The 17,177-nt window shown below is 45.7% G+C and overlaps 1 protein-coding gene across 6 annotated transcripts in view; it reads left to right on the top strand.

Moving 5' to 3' along the window:
* The window catches only part of LOC137857923 (secretion-regulating guanine nucleotide exchange factor-like), a 148,816-nt gene that overhangs the window by 110,545 nt on the left and 21,094 nt on the right, over nucleotides 1-17,177 (top strand). The window contains exon 15 of one of the 6 annotated variants that reach the window (XM_068685139.1): nucleotides 6,014-6,071. The exons of 4 other annotated variants lie outside the window; for them this stretch is intronic. In XM_068685139.1, coding sequence (XP_068541240.1) covers nucleotides 6,014-6,071 — 58 coding nt within the window. Of the gene's footprint in view, nucleotides 1-6,013; nucleotides 6,078-17,177 lie in introns of those variants that run through there. One more of the 6 variants, XM_068685142.1, reaches the window with a different exon arrangement.

Raw genomic sequence — 17,177 nt, forward strand, 5'->3', positions numbered from 1 at the left:
ATGTTAAATTTTGATTTGCAAAATGTGAAAGTGACTATGGTCAAGAAGGTCTGGATACTTCCAAGCTGCTATCATACCATTATTAGGCAATTAAATACTTACACAAGTGATCTCTTAGTTTTTTGTTTTTTGTTTTTTGTTTTTTTTTGCTGCAAGTGTAGGAAAAACTGCACAAATAATTGATTTGTACTTGCATTGAGCATCATTCTTTGTTAATGGTTTTGCTAACTTAACTGATAATCCTGTTAGTTATCTGACCTGTTGTGTGATCTCATACAACTCAGAGTGCTTTCATAGTGTGTGTCTTGGAGAATATCTCAGTTCTATAAATAGGATTTCTCATAGTGAAAGTTGCTATACAGAAGTATTACTGGAGAATTCAAGAAGAGAATGAAGTCATGTATCTTTCAAGTGGATCGACTGCCTTAAGAGTGTTCCAAATTAACTCTTCTGATTTCATAAGAAATACTAATAATAAATAATAAAAAAAAGGCAGCTAGTGCTGCGGCATCTCAGAGAAACTAAAGGTCTGAAAGAACATCCCATTGAGAGGAGTCTTTATTTCTGCAGGCTAAAGCTGTGAAACATGCTTACTCTCATTAAAAGTAATGAGGACTCCATGTCTTGATTCTGTAAATAAGTCAATACCCATCTCTCTTGCATTCTGGTGACAGAAAAAAAACATGTTAGTTTAACAACAACTTCATTCTCATATGCTGGGTGTCTCTGGTGTGCTGCCTGTGTCCTGTGACTGGATGCTGCTGAAGAGGGTAACGTATCTTTGGGCAACACGTATTGACAGAACAACGGCGTGTTGGCCTACTAGCTGGAAATAAGAACTCAGTATCACTTTTGTCCCCTGAAGATACTGGATTTCCTCACTGTGAAGAAAGCCCAGATTTGACAGATGTTAGCTGTAGTGTAGCAGGAAGGGAGAAACTTGAGTTGGTAACCAAAAAAGAATGAAATAAGCTTAAGGAGGCCACTAATCATTTGAATGGTTCTGCTCTGTCTGCATCTGTAAGTCCCACCAGAATATGCAGTGCTTTTAGGAGAAAGCTGACATGAAATAAGTCGGTTATCTTTGATCTTTTTGTGTGTGTGGTTGGGTTTTTTTTTCGGTTTTTGTTTAAAATTGGGAAGCTATTGGAGTAATGAAATGAAGATGTGGTAATAGCCAAGGGAAACACACTAATGTTAATTTTATTCTATCTAGCTCAAGTAGTGTAGCAAGGACAAAGCATGTTCTGTGTATTTGTTCTGTGTTAAGCGTGAAACTGGTCAATAAAACCTAGTTCAGTCTTCTGCTTCAGGATCCTGTAGTAAGTTCTTCTGTCAAATTCATACCTTCTTCTTTCTCCCTCTTTTAAGTACTGTTCTGGCTGTTGGGTCAGAAGTTGCCAGCTCTCCTCATGGTGTGATAATCGTGAGGTGCTTTGGATTGACAGCTACAAATGCAGTGTCTTGGTCTTTGGAAAGGAAGTGTTGTGTTTGACTCAGAACATTTTGACTTCGTGCCTCTTGTCTCGTGCCTTCGTAGACTTGTCATAGTGAAAGGGGCTTAATGAGGGAGACTTGGCTGTTGTTCCTGGTAAGGTTTCTTTTGGCAATGGACGTTATTAAGACTGAATTCCTTGGAAAACATATTTTGTAAGAAGAATATTGAAAAACATTGTAAATAGGGACAAATATGAGGCCATGCTTTTGTATGCTGATATTCAAATTGCAACCTAAATAATTGGATTTGGGCTTAAACTGCATTGTTAACATAAATATTTTTGCCAAAAAAAAAAAAAAGGGGAAGTGTTTCTTTTGATCGCTGTGAGCAGGCTGGCTGCATCCTCGGCAGTGAATAAGTTAACCTACTTAGTGCTTTGTGTGTAGGCAGCATGCAGTGCCATGAGATTGCAGTGGGCAATGAAGCAGCAGAATTCAATTTGCAGCAGTGACCTAAGAGGGACTATTTTTAGTAATAAAATAGGTCAGGGGATGTGGTAGTGCAGGCTGATAAATGAACAGTGTTCCCCTTCACTTGTGGGGCTTGCTTTTGTCCTCCAGTGTAGAAGCTCTGTGATGAGGGGAAAATGAGATTCAGTGCTGTCACGTGCTCCGTGGTAGAATTTCTTCTTTATGTGAAGCAATCACAGGACAAGCTCTGCCCCTGTTACTGATAAAGTAATAGCACTACCTTGCTGAGGGATTCATGGAAGGCAACCCTGGCTAGAGAGCGGGCTGTGCTGAAGCCGTTGCTAGAAGCTGTTTTTAGCCCTGCTGGAAATGTTATGTTGTGGTGCTGCCCATGTGACAAGCAGTTCTTGTTCTCTTCTTTTTCTTCTCTACTAGCTGTTCTTCCATGGATTTTAATTTGCTTCTGCTACCAGCTTGCTTTCTCAGTGATTTATGCAGATGAGTGCTAGAGTCTTCCCGCAGGTGTCAAAGCTGAAGCGCTGCTTTATTCTGTTCCTTTGTCTGTGGGTATTTGGAGGAAGCTTGCTAAGGATCTGGTTAGCCAGTGTTCTTGTGTGACAGAGCAGGCTGAGTCTCTTCTTTAGTATTACGCTATTGCATTTCCATACTTGCTTGGTTTCTCTGACATAAAATTTCAGAGCAAACGTAAGCACCTCTTGCCAGTTTATCTGCATTGATATAAACTATCCTGGTAGTAATTAGCAGAGTGGAAAAGCCCTTAGAAACTCTAGGCATGGAGCAGAGCATGTTGATGCCACACAAACTGTAGAAATACAAGCAAGGTTTCATCCTAAAGCCCCTGGAAAATGAATGCTTAGCAGGAAGCAAGAGATCCCAGCTGCAGCCAGGAGTGGAATCAGTATCAGTGTGTCACACCATGTAACAAGTACAATCGCAGGATGCTCAGGCTGTTGCTGAAGCTGTCTCCAGGAGTTAATGAGCCTTGATGAGAGCCCTGGTGAGGTGCGCTGGGCTTCCCAACTCTCCCGCTTTGGACCCGAGCAGATGCCTCCCCAGGGGCTGCTTGATGTTGTGTGAATGCACAATGCCTGTACTGGTGCTCGTTTGGCTGCTCCTGCCTAATGCGGCGTTGCGAAGCACAGATGTGGCTGTATGACATGGGCGAGAGATGCCCTTATATTTTCCCTTACTTCCATCTCCCATCCTCGCCAAACGTGCTTCATATTCTGACCTGCCCGGTTAGGACTATGATGAAATGCTGTCTAACAGGGTTTTTACAGTGCTTGAAGTTCCATGGTTAATATACCACACGGACACCATATATGTAAGGAAACTGTACTAAATGGTGATCACTGACATAAAAATTTTAAGCTCAGACTATCCTTGGTCTTATTTTTTTAAAGTTTGCAAGTTAGTTAGAATACAAAAGTAACTAAACAGCTAAATATTATGTATGTTATAAATACTGTGTTTTTCTACAGCCAAGATCTGTTTTTGTATTGCACGTAAGCGTTGCATGCTTTGGATATCAAGTGACGTGGCTCTTTAATGGTTATTTGAAATTAATTTTAAAAGCATGAATTCCAGTGGGATCGAAACAGTGGAGGCATTATCAGCAACACTCTAAGAAACTTGAGGGGCTTTTGGTCACGTTCCATAATCAGAGTAATTTCATCTGTTTGTATGGGAGATTTTTGGAGGAATATGTTATTCTGCCTCTCCCTTTGAAGCTGTCATGAGGCAAGGCAGCTCCATCGTGTGGTCCTCCCTTTTCGGCTGAAAAATGGAGGCAGTGGTACACGATCTTCTCTGGAGCTTCAGGGGAAGGGTTTGATGCTTTTCATCAATCCCGTCATGTATTCATCAACACGAAAATTTGAGTCTTTCCAAGCTAAGGTTTTAATGGGAACTTCGTGGCCAGGCCTTGGCCCGGCCGTGTGCACGGGGAGCCATCTGGTCTGGCTGTGCGCTGCTGGGAAGGAAAATCTTGGCTGTCCCTGTACTCTAGGTGTCTTTCCAGCCAAAAGCAGAGTGAAAAAATAAGACTTTTGTCATCACTCTGAGGGTCCCAGCTTCCTCTCACTTCACAGGTTTCCTAGAGCAAGAAGCTTTGTCGTTTATTCGGACAACGTGGAGGTGGAAGGTGTAGGATTCTCAGACCAGGTGTGTCCAAAGCTGTATATAAAACCTTGTTCCTCTGCCTTCCCATGATTGCCCCTCTTCCAGCTCCTTTGTGTAGTGACTTTGTGCTCGCTGAGCTGCCCTCCCCACTGAAATACCCCCGGAGGTGGCCTGTGGGGAGCAGGTGGGTGCGCAGCCCCCAACACAGCGTGAGCACTGGCTGCTGTGCACTGTGGGCAGTACCACGGGACCTGCAAAATTCATATGCTGGCTGGGAAATGCAGAATGTATCGCTGCTCTTCCTTCAGGCTCTGATGCTTCTCAGGGCAAAGCGTCGCCTGCAAATAAGTGTTTGTGTTGTTGAACGTCACTCCGAGGTGTATTGCCTGAAGGAGGCAACTTTTTGGAGAACGCAGACGAGCAGCAGCGTGTGGCTCCAAGGGGCTGTGTCCTCCTGACAAGGTCACAGTGTCCTGAGGGGATCTGTGTAACTGATGTTTTTTGCCGTGCCTAAGCTGCAAAAATTCTGTGGTGAACCACAAGGCGGGTGTAGGTGGATTTAGGTGGATTTGCTCAGCCTGAAGTTCCTCAGAAAACAGGTGTGCCCTGCTTAGCTTCATGCCTGGGGAGCAGGGCTGCGCACGCATGTTTTGGTGCATGCAGGGAAGGCTTTGGCTATTGTTGAAATTGTTTGGGAGGAGGAAAATTGGGTTTATTCCCAGGTTTGGAGGTGACTTGAAAGGATTTATGTCAGATTAAAGATCTTGCTGTGCGGAGACTCTGATTAATAGGTTCACTCGGGAGTCATAGCTGCAATAACGGTAATTGGAGGCAGGTTTTTGATCATGAGTCACCTTGTATGGGCTCTCCCCACTGCCCTCCTTCCTAGAGATGGTGGAAATCTGGAAGAGAGGAATCTGTGACCTTTCATTACCAAGCTGGCACAAGAAATTGGCACTAGCTGGAGCCTGCTGTTGGAAAAGGCCTGGAGAATCAGCACAGTGCTTTGTGCCCAGTTGGTGCTGGGGTAGGTCACAGGTGCACAGAATTTGCGTCCAGAGGGAAAAAAAAGTTTATTTTAATGTAGTCTATTTTTGAATATAATATTGAATAGTAAGTGAAAATGTTGAAAATGTGTGACAAATTTTAACACTCTTGAATCTGTGACCCAAGGGCTTTGTAGATTCAGGTTCAGGCAGCAATAACTGAGTGCATGAGCTCTCTTTGGACTGTTTTTCCCCTCAAAGGGAAGAGCTGGGACCCTTGCTGGAAAGCTGAAGCCATGCCCTGGCCACTTCCTGACCTACACAATACTCACAGGCTTTTTTTGACCCAAAGAATAAACCTGATCTTAATTTCCTGATTAGATACCTGGAAAGAAGAATATGTTCTTAAGCAGTATCATTGAATGACACTGAAATTTTAAATAACACTAAAGTATATTGTAAATGGTTATGAATTAAAGAAATAACCAAGTGGTAGCACAGGCCTTGAGCAAAGTACAACGTAAGAAGCACTGAAAAATGTTTCTGTGTGTGATGAAGAAAACCTGGTTCGCTGTTTTGATTTATTGGCTGGCTGAATGAATTCATTAATTGTGTATGACTACTTTTACTTCTGGGCGGTCATTTTTTATTACGGATTTCATTACTGGGTGAGCTTTTCCTCGGGATGCTCTTATCATCCAAAATTAAATACATGAACGTGCTGGGGAGGCTCAGCCCTCCTTTCTTCTATCAATATTTTTCATAGGATGGTGTTACAAACTGCAGAGAAATTTACTTGGGCAGTAAGAGGCTACGTTTTGTCTGCTTGTGCTAAATATTTGGACAAAAAAAAATAGTAATATTGAAATATAGGCCACGTCCCTTGCTTTTTTCCAAATAGTGGTGTCTGACAACACCACCTCATGATTTAAGAAAAGAGAGCCCAAAAATTCTCATGTGTTTCTTTTCTTTCTTAGCCTGCATCTTCAGGTCGTGTGTCTGCAGGCGGAACAAAGAGCTGTTAAAGACGACAGGGTGAGGACTGTGCCATCCCTGCTCTCAGCTGTGGCGTATGCTGACCCCTGTCCCTGGAATCGCACAGCAGATGGGCTGGGTGAATCCCCAAGTCAGCTCTGCGGCATCAGAGGCTGCTCTGATGTTGTGAGAAATCTGTTCTTGCCTGTGGGCTCTGACACTTTGAATATTACTTTGTGTTTTCTCTGAGAACTATCTCTGCCTACGTAATATTTTATTTTTTTAATTCTTGTGAGGAAAGGTGAACGGGGTAACTCTCACCCGCCCCTAAACACGTGCTAGGCAGGGGCCTGGGCAGGAAGCATGGAAGCACTGGGAGAGGCAGGTCCCAGCTGTGGCAGCCGGTTGTAACGTCTCGTCTCTTGTCATCATCCATGGTTTGGTTTTTCTCTGATTTCACCCCACTAATTTGTATGTGTGATGGCAATCTCTCATCTACACCAGCTGGCCAAAACGAGGATAATGGTCCATGCCCCTATTTGTCAGTCACTCTGTGGATACTGAACGTAGAGAGAGCTCTTTGGTGAAATCTGATCATATCTGTAAGATAATAAATCATAAAGGTAAGATTTGGATATTGTTTTGTTTCTACAGCCTTTATTTTGATGGTTTGTATTATTCATAATAGGTATTTTTCAGGATGATTAAATAAGCTTTCTCTTGGTAATCATATACTAAGTTAGCACAATGTAGCAAAGACATCAAGGATGAAACTGATCTGAAACCAGCTGATAAATAAAGGGACAGTATCATCCTATTTTTAGCCGGAGATTAATTCCACTCTAGAGTTAGGTAAGTGACCTTTGCTACGTAATTTAAGATGTGAATTAATTTCAACAAAGGTGGGAATGAATCTTGCTGGCTTAGAGCTCATCACAGAGAGCTGGAGTCAAACCAGCGTTGTCCTCTTGGCAAACACTCACCATGCAAACTTAAAGAGATGAGCCTTGCAGTTGGCCTAGGCAATCAAGGTTAGACAGAAAATGTGCTTGCAACATATGAGGTCCCTGTCACCTCCTGATGGCTCTGGCCTGGGGCTTCGCTGCAGTGCAGCACCAAGGGCTGGATGACCTCGCTGCGGTCCAGTGGCTTCCTCCCTTACCTGGGTCTCTGGCTGCTGGTTTGCTGATGAGTGTTTTAATTGCTGGTTTGGGCTGAAAGAGGAGGGTACCAGTAAGAGAAACCAGCTTTCAGTCCAGGGAAGGCAGAAGATGAGAAAGGATGGATGAATTGATCCTTTTCTGCAGCTTAGTCTTGATATGACCTCACTTGCCCTCTGCAGGGAAAAGCCTTTCCTCGTGCCTGTTATTTCCCACTCTTACCCTAACAGTGGTCTTGACGCCCTGAAGAGCATCAGCTACCTTCTTAAGAACTCAAGAACACAGATTTCTGTGTCAGTTCTAGGCAACATATTTGTGCAGCGAGGCACGTGAATGCATTAGGGACATCTCCACTACCACAAATGCCTTTGAGGATGTCGGCTCCTGCAGCCAGAACGTGGTGAGTCAGCACTAAGGGTAGCAGAAGTTTGGTTATTTTCTCCTCTTGGCTGAAACCGCAGTTTGTCACTACATACATTTCCCTCCTGTTGGGTAGTTTTGGATGTCAGTTGCTATTTTTTAATATTTATTCAGTTGGGAGCTGTCTGTAATTTTGGACTGCTTACGAGGCTTTTTTTTTTTTTTGTTATATCGTCATCATAGGGGAACTGCAGAAACGGCAAAGATGTAGGTCTTGGCATATGCCTCGACTTCCAGGGTGTGTGATGATGTCAGGAGAGCTGCACCCCCTCAAAGTCAGCGTACTGTGAGGAAAGAGGTGATAGGGAAAAATGGGACAGATCCTCCTCACAACTGCCAAAATCAGTGGTGGAAAGGAACTTTCAGAGATACCTGCCATATAAGGGATGGGTTTGGAGCTCTTTGGGATTGTTTCTGGCTAACTTATCACCTAATCCTGTGTGAAAAAAGGAGAGAGACTGGGCTCAAGTTCAATTCCTCCGCATAGAGGGGTAACTTAATGACAGTTTGCTTTGTGTCTGTGGGAGGTAAGCCAGATTTATCATGCTGCTTTTTTTGCTGAGGTTTCTGCCATGGTTCTCTCTTCTTACACCCTAAATAAGTTAGTACCCTTTATTTAAATAAAACAAAAAAAGCAACCTCCCCTCCATGTTGCAAATGAGACATTTTAGAAAGGAGAGCTCCTATTTCTATTCTCCGTTCTGTTCCTTTGTTCCAATATTGCATTTATTCAAACAGGAAGAAGTTCCTGGGTCACCAGCTTGGTGACCAAGACCAGACTGGGCTCTCACATGCTGTTCCCAAAGCTCAGGGCAGAGCTTGCTTCATTTCAGGAACTTAAACGGAGTGACGGAAGGACCAGAGAGGAGGAAAAGGGAGGAGTCAAGACCATTACCTAAAATTACCTTCAATTTTTAAACATTAAAAGTTTAGTGTGGCAAGAACAAAAACGTACCATGAAAAATTGTTTTTAAACTGTCTCCGTGCAGTGACCACCTGTGGGCATCTCTGCGTCTGTGCAGACAGGTCTCAGGCCTGTAAGAAATTTGTTTGCAAACTTTAAGTGAGGCCATGGATGGTTTGTCCCCCGTCTGGGAGCCCACTCTTTCTGTGCTCATTTTGTATTTCAGATACTCATCGTTGTCTTCCATCTCCAACACGTAGCAATTAAAGCTCTGTCCTCCCACATGCTTTGGATTTTTAAGTTGGGGTTGGAACACGCTTTCAAACGCCTCGATTCCCATGTAATTTCATGAAGACTCCTGTCAGCGCTCAAAAGCCTGTTCAGGCTTCTGTGCATACACTGCCACAACCAAGCAGTCCGAACAAACGTTTGCTGGGGAGCTGAGTGCTCCAACATCTGCAGGTGTTACAGCAGCAAGCGATACCACGCAGGAGTCGGGACAGTCACCTCGCTGAACAGCAGGAGCCGATCCCTCAGCTCGTGCAGTCAGCTTGATCAGGTGGAATGGTACGTGCCAACCACAATTAAAAATGGATGATGAAGATTTAAGGTGGCGTGGCCTTCCCCTCCATCCTGCAAGTGCTTTGAGGGCAACGGAGGGGGAGGTGAGAATTGCCTTGGAGTCAGCTGAAATAGGCAACATATCCGTGAATTGACAAAAGCTCAGCATCCAAGGTAGGACACAGAACAGTAACAATGACGTATCCAAGTTAACGTTTGCAGGGCATTAACAATAGGGAGTGTCTGCTCGGTAGTTGTACTCAGTCTCACAATTGATTATCTTTGGGAACCTGAATATTTTAACTATAGCACTTCATTTGCCTACCGATCTTGAATCTAAGGCTTAGCTGTGTTTCCTGCTCTCACACACAGCCTCTTGGGAGCTCAGCAGCCACAGTATATTGATCACCACCATTCGCTGGGACTTGCCTCTTCTCTCTTGTGCTGCTCCATCTTGTAGAGCAGCTTTCATCTTGTTCATCCAACAAGTTAACAGTGCAGGCTCCCAGAGAAACATCCTGGCTGTGTGCAGATCTCAAGCTGTGATCTGATGTGACTGAACATGGCCATACCTCCAGGAACAAATGTGCCTTCTTAATTGAAGATAATGGTTTTGACTGGATGAGAATAACAAGAAAACAAAATAATAATAATGACTCACGCAAACGTTGCAAGTAGCTCCCTGTTTACGAGCTTCATTTGGCTCGCCTTATTCTTCCATCAGGCCGATGTTCCCAGAAGTGACTCACAGTTTTGGGAATGCCTTGGTTCTTGGTTACCTGAGGGAGTAATGGGCAGTGAAGGTGCCTGCATCAGAGGGCAGGAGGGGCCTGTTCTAAATCTTTAGTCCCTTCACTGAGCACCAGATTGAGCACCAAGAGTGGCTGGTTAATTTTAAAAATGCTCGCCTGGCCCTAGCTCTGTTGGGCATCTGTTTGTGTTCTGGCTTTCATTTCAGTATTTGTTTGCGAACGCTTAGCTGCCCACTTTGTTGCAGGATTTGTAAAGATGTGAAGTGCACTTGTTTGGGTACTCACTTCCTTGTGAAGCCTTAAACTGCTTTGAATTGAAGGCAGAAAGGTTATCTGGGGGAAAATATCGTGCCCCTTGTTGCCTTACCCACGGTGGGGCTAATCACTGTGAGCACAAAGCAGCGGTGAGGTGAGGAGATGCCGAGGAGTGACTGGTTTGCTGAAACACATGGGCAACTGCAGAATTATTTTTTTTTCTCTAGATTCAAATGAATCTAGATAGAATTAATTTTCCACTTGAAAATAATCCGTGTTTATGAGGAATTACTTTCCTTAAAACCCAAAGGCAAACTGAAACGGGTCTAAGATGAAAAAAGGGCTAGCAGCCAAGGCTGACAAAAGGCTTGGAGCGAGCGTGGAGGTCACAGAAGCCAGCTATTAGTACTGAGTGTAAAGCGTTTTCTGTACTGCTAAAAGGAAGAGGGCAGGAGTGTGATTGTTTCAACTGAATTTCTTTTTCAGAGATTTCCTTTTTGGTTCTGCCACAAACTGGAAGTAAAACTTGCTATCTCAAGCTCATCCGAGAACAAAGGCCAGCAGAAGTAATTACTGAGTTCTGGAGGCTCAAGTCTCGGAGAAATCGCCCCGGTTAGCAAGGGCAGTGGCTTTAATTGCTTGCAGAGGTTATAAGGGCATCCGCTTCCCTAACTGGCAGGCTGTGGCTCTTCGCTTTGGAGCGGCTCTCTGCGGGATGGATCGGCGTGTGAGAATGGGGGCTGCGAAGGAAAAAGCCCTGGGTGAGGGCAGGCAGAGCTCAGCCTGCCTGCTGCCAGGCGGGCTCTCAAGCAGGAGTCCACCCACGGGGATGAGGGCGGTACGGGTATATTCTGCTGCGGTTTGTGCTGGTATCTGGGGGCTGTTGCTCCTGCTAAACCTTCAGATACAAAGCACAAAAGGTCCCTTGGTTGTAAGAGACTCCAGAAAACATGTGGGAATGGCGATGGAGGAGTATGCCCCACAGCCCCAGGCTGTGCCAGGAGGCTCTGGGATGGCTGTGCAGCCTCCAGCCCTTCCCATCCCACCATCCAGCACGCGGCCTGGGGCAAGCAGTGCTGGTGTGCCCTGCACCCTCATCACAATTCGGGGTGAAATAAGGACGGAGAGATGTTTAGCAACACCTAACGTTGTCAGTGCCATTTCTTCCTTTGTGTGGTTTCACTTTATGTTACTATTTTTATTATTTAAGTTCTTTCCTGGAGTTCCGTTTTGCACCCCAGAGTCCTGGAGGATGCAGGCTGTTGTTGGGATCGGGTGAAGGACTGGGGCTTGCTGTGTCTGTCGCTGCTCAGGTACCGAGGTGATGATGGCTCCATTTAGTAGAGTCCTCTTTATTTAGTTATGGCTGGAGCTGAAATTCCTGGTTTCCATTTTTTTCTCTCTGCTGTCCATGTTAAATTTCCCTCATCCATGAAGAATCAAGAACAATTTTCTAAATATCTAGCCAGTTTTTTTCTTCCCTCTTTGAGAAGGTTACCGTTCGCCATTAACTCTCTACAACTGACTTCTGGCTTGCATGTGTGGACCTTGATAGACCACTACAAGACCAGCACTGTTTTTGTGAGCCTGGAAAGTGTAAAGAGTTACTCATGCAGCAGAACTCTTCAAGGATTCTCTGCTAACCACAGACTTAACAGGTTACTTTTTTCATTTTACTGGTAATTTTACCTCTTATTCTTTGCTTCTCTGCTTTCAGGGGAAGAGATCTTGTTTTAGACCCTCCCTCCAGCTTCCCCTTAGAAATCCGGTCGACCTAGAGGAGCCTGAACAGGGAGCCGCTGGAGCTGTAATTGCCTGGATTTAGAAATAGGGTTGCATTCATCAAATTCAAGCAGCCCTACTTTCTCTGGTAGTTTTTCTTTCCTTTCTGTCTCTTCAGATTTGCTATCATCAAGAGTTTTGAAAATACATTCATATTTCAGACTTAAATATAAACTTTGATTAACTACCATTTAATTAAGATAACATCATCAGGATAATTAAACTTCCTAAGATGGAACAGCGAAGCCCTTGTGACTTCCAGCCTGTGCCTCGTGATTTCCCGTGCTGTGCTGGATACCTGCACACAAGCGAGGGGGCGTGCTGCGAAACACCGCGTCCGATCTCAGCAGGACTGAGGGCTGGAGGCTGAGGCTGGAGCCTCCCAAGGCAGAGGCAAGCATCCCGTGGGTCCTGCGGACTCCTCTTAGCAAGAATGTGCTCCGAGACCCCACCAGGACTCAGGTGCATGTCATTATTTTACACGCTGGTTGCCCAAAAAGTGCTGTATGTATGTGCTGTGCTGCTGCTTAACCCCTTACAAAGCTCTTGGGATACCTCCACTTGGAGGTCAGTAAGATATCCTACATGCGAGAAAACAAACAGAACAACTCGGGATGTGTTCCACGGAGAGGTTTGCTCCTGGCAACCTTCGAAACCGCTTATTAAAAGACATATTTCCTCATTTGTAACTAATTGTATAGGAAACAGAGTTCAATTAGCAAGCCGGTTTTTATGAGGACAAGCTGATTCATACTTTTCTTTCTACTCCATAATCTATGCAGATGAAAATTACTCTGATTCTTTCTATGAAGCACTTTTAGAAATCTTTTCCTGTTGGATAAAGTTGTCATTTTCTCCAGATATAAGGGTAAATTCAGTCAGCGGCTTAAAAATTAATATTTTATACTTGAATAAAGTATTGCGTAAGGAAATGAAAAACCAAGATCCATGAAGATTTTTTTGGCTGATAAATAGAGTGGCTAAGGATTGGCTGATTAAAAATTTCTGTAATTTAAATCCAAGTGCTCATTCAAAAGCGTTATCCACAGAAGCAGTGGTTAGGCAGATGGATGGGTAGTGTATGTGGATCAAATTTTTCTGGAGTTCTCGATTTAGCAGATATACAGATGAAGTCTGTAAGATAATAGTGCTGAGCCAAGGCAAAGTTGCTGAGTGCAGTGCTGGTTTTTTTTTTTTAATCTTATGACTCATTAAGATGAGGGCGAATCTCAGCTACAACTATGTTTAATATTAACATGAAAGTTTCAAAAGATGACTTTCATGGCAGACGCTGGAAATATCTTTGGCTAATCTTAAGAGATGCCTTTTCTTTCTTCCTTGTGGTTCTCTTAATGTTCAAATAAAATAATAAAACAATTTTTCATTTCTCAGCCCTGAGAGATGCTGCACCCAGGAAGAGTTGCCTTGTTTGCACTGCCCCTATCCTGCTGTTATTTGTAAAGCTCTCCTGGATGGGTGCAGAAAGAGCTACGTCGCGTTGTGCTCAGCTGTGTTTGTTCTGGACGGCTCTGACTGCTGCGTGCTTGCTTCTTGCAGGAAAAGAGGAGAAATTCCCAGCAGCAGGTCTTGCAGTTGGCTGGGCAGGAAGCACTGAGCGAGCTCGGCTGCTCTGGCTTTTTTCATTGCTGTAGGACTGACATAGAAGAGGGGTTGTTGGTTTATTAGGATTCTTGTCTGGAGCTGGCATGGGAAGAAGCAGTTTGAGTTAACTGGGATAATTAACAGCCAAAAAACATAGCTGAGATGCTTGAGTTTAGGGAGCTATGATTTGATAGCATTTCTTTTTTTGCCCCTTTCCACAAGGAAGCTAATCTCAGCAGCTAAGCTGAGCCGAGACCAGGACTGACACCCTGGCTGCTCTGCAGCCTTTTCAGCACGATCCATTCACCCCAAACACGATGAGCTTCTGAACACTGCTGGGCTATTCTGGAATTTGCTGTGCAGGCTCCATCGGTGCCTTTGAGGAGGAGATGAGCTCAGTAATGTTTCCAAAGCCCTGCCAATGCAGTCAGCATAATGGCTTTATTGGAGTCATTCGGGCACCTGAGCAGAGCTGTTTCCAAGCTGGTGTAAGTAGCCTTCAAGGTCAGGATCCAAGCATGTCCTCAGCCCTCATAAGCAGCAGCTGGAGCTGGTAGCTCCTGAGCAGCAAGTTCTTATGGGATTTCTACTTAGTCGGGCAGGTGTGGTGGGAGAATGCGCTTCCTCCAGCCGTCCTGCATACCTCACACACAGCCAGGGCTTAAAATAGCGCTGATGAAGCGATACGTGTTGTGTTTTGGTTTTCAGCTGCCTGTCGGTCCCCAGCTTGGCTTCTAAGGCTCCTGTTGCTATGGAGAGGAGCAGCTCTGCTCTGCAGTGGGTGCAGAGAGCAGCACTGCTCCCAGCACGGTGCAGCACTGCATCTCCAGCCGGCAGCTTTCCCTTCCCGAGGAAGCACGGCTGTCACTGGCGTGCTGCTGCTTGATCTTGTCTGTATTTGTGATTGATTTCTCCCCCCCTTTTCCTTCTTGCCCTTTATGGATACCTTTTCACCATCTCTGATCTTATCTTTTTCTTCCCTGCCTTTGTTCTCAGCAAGGGCTCCCTTCACTTCCAAATGCAGAAGAGACTTAGCAAAGCCTTACCCGTGCTCTCCCAGGTATTTGCTGTAACTGCTCAGTGAGAGATGCCTGATTTGCAGTAGACGCAGGAAAATATTTTGCTACCACTATATCCTTTTCTTTCTCTTTGTGATTTTTTGAAAGTACAGGAGCCCAGGCCTCTGATACTACGCACAGAGCCAAGACAAAAGGTGTTTCTGGAGATTGCAGCAACCTCATGCAGCTGCTGGTGAGTTCTCACTGCAGCAGTGCAGGTACAGCTGGAGGCACGGCCAGAGCTGTGCGTGTCTGGGACTCCTGGAGCTCTGGTCTGTGTCACTTCTCGCACTCAGGCTCAGCCCAGGCAGCCTGCGGTACGGTTTGCTCACTGGCCCTCCTTCCAGGGGGATTATGGCTGTGTTGGGGCATCCTTGAACGTCAGGGGAAGCAGCATGCTCGTCCAGTGCTAGTGTCAGAGCCCTGGAGCTGCAGCTTCAGATGCATTTCTGGAGCTGAACTTAACCAGGGCTTTTGTTGGTGCGCCCCTGCTGCTGCTGCTAACAGCAAGACTGCTTTGGGGGAGCAGGGAGGTGGGGAGAAGAACGATGTTTTAATTGAAGATGCACAAAAGAACAGGGAAAACTTGGAACTAACCAGAGGAAATGCTGTGACAGCCAATTCACCTTGTTTGCGGGTGGTTGCTTGATAGCTAGAGACCGTTCCAGTTATTCTGAAAGGGCTCAGCTCCCACTGGGGCTCTGAAGCAGGCCGTTTTGTCAAGGCCATCTGCTGAGCTTCTGGGTGCTGCTCTTTTCTGGAGACCTCTGAAATGTAAAAATTCTGTCATCTACTCATTCATCAATGAGAACGCCATGTGCGTGCTGGATTGACCCCAATTTTTCTCTTGGTTTCCCTTTAATTTACTGTATTAAATTGAATCTGTCTCTGTTTTCTGAATTCTCTGATCCCCTGCAGCGTGAAGAAAGCCTGCTGCTCGCCTGCTGCTGCTCGTAGCTGCTGCTGCGTCGTGCTGTGTGCTCACTGCCTGCCTCCAGCCAGGGAGGGCTAGTCGTGGAGCTGCTCCAGCATGCCTTCGGGTTGTTTCACCTGCTTTGGGTTCGACCATCTCAGGTTATATTTCTTTGTGCCCTCCGTGGAGCTGTGAAAGCAGTTCCCGGATCAAGGCTTGGCTTTGCCTTGGGAAGGGAAGTTAGTGAGGAGGACAGCAGCAGTGCCCGGAGGGTCAGTCAGCACACGTGGTGCAGGGAGATGTTGCAGCCTGCAGCAGCTCTCTGGAGAAACCCATCACGCTGCTCCTCAGTGGCCTCTGCCTGCTCTGAGCCCCCTGGCAACCTGGCCGCTGCGCCAGGCTGAAGTGCAGAGGCTTTCTTGCTGCATCACCGTGAAAGTGGATTCAGAATTTCTGATAAGCAACCTCCTCCACTGCTGCTCAGTTAGGTTCTGCTGATGGGCAGGACCGCGTCCTGGCAGGGGTCCTTCTGGCACTACCGAGAGAGAAACAATCAGTGCTGCTCGGGTGTGACCTCTAGGTCACAGTAAATCCAGCAGGAGAGCCAGGACTGCTCACCAAGAGAAGAGAAGGCTTGCTGGGATCTCAGAGATCTTCAGAAGCCTCCTGGATGTGGCCCTGCTGGAGCAGGGGTGGGAGAGGCGGACCCAGGGGGCCCTTCCCACCGTGCTGTGACTCCCCATTCCGGCTGAGAGCAGCCTGCCAGCAGGGGATGCTTAGGAGGAGCTGAGAGTTCAGCAATCAGAACCGAAAACTTGGCGGAACGATCCTTTTCTAGGATTATCTGCTTGTGTCTCCATGCCAACGCTTCTACAAGTTGCTGAGTTACTTTTTTTTGGGGGGGAAACAAGGTTCTCATTACTGAAACAGTGATGTTGAGTGATCCCTCCAATGAGCAGAGTCAGCTACTCTGGTCTTTTTGCAAGGCTGGAAAGGGAGGAGGGGAAGAGGGAGGCTGCTTAGTTCAGCCGGCAAGTAGTTGCTAGGAAAGGGATTGCACGCCGAGGAAAATTTCCATTCTACATTTATGAGCAGACTTAGGTGCTCCAGAACTAGGGGAGGGAAAAAAAGGTGTGTGTATACGTAGCATAAAAATGTATTTCTGCAAAAACAGAAATGTGCTTATCTGCCGAGGGAAACCACGAAAGGCAAATGCTACATCATCGCCTCTGCTGGCAAGGTGAGCCCAGGTGTGAGGCACAGCATCGTCAGGCCCTCATCTTCCTGGGGAGCCAACTGACAGGATAAGGTTTCCAAGCAGAAGCCAGATGTCAGAAATACTCAGATACGGAGAATTTATAGTGTCTATTAAGGTAAATATGGTGCTGTGCTGAGCAGTAACTGTTTGATATATCCATGTTTTGATTTAAAGCTGTACATATGTTGCAGATAGGTATGTATGCGTGGAGAAGTGAGCAGTCTGTCCCTGTTGAGCTTGGTCCTTTTCCCATGTAAAACGATGGAAATTTTTATCGCTGTGTTTCACAGGTGCCAATCCCAAGCCCTTCACTGTGAGCACACAAGTTGTGATCATAAGCCGGCAGGTTAGTCAGTACAGATTTGTTTTCTCTCAGGATCCAAGCTTGAGCAGCATGGTCACGAAGGGACACATCCTTTAACCCTTAGGGATGGACAGGGGAAAAAAAAGGAAGGAAAAATCCTAAAGGATGATCTTTTCACGGTGTTTCACTGGTACATC

Source organism: Anas acuta, chromosome 5, assembly GCF_963932015.1.
Source record: "Anas acuta chromosome 5, bAnaAcu1.1, whole genome shotgun sequence".
NCBI classification, from domain to species: Eukaryota; Metazoa; Chordata; class Aves; order Anseriformes; family Anatidae; genus Anas; species Anas acuta.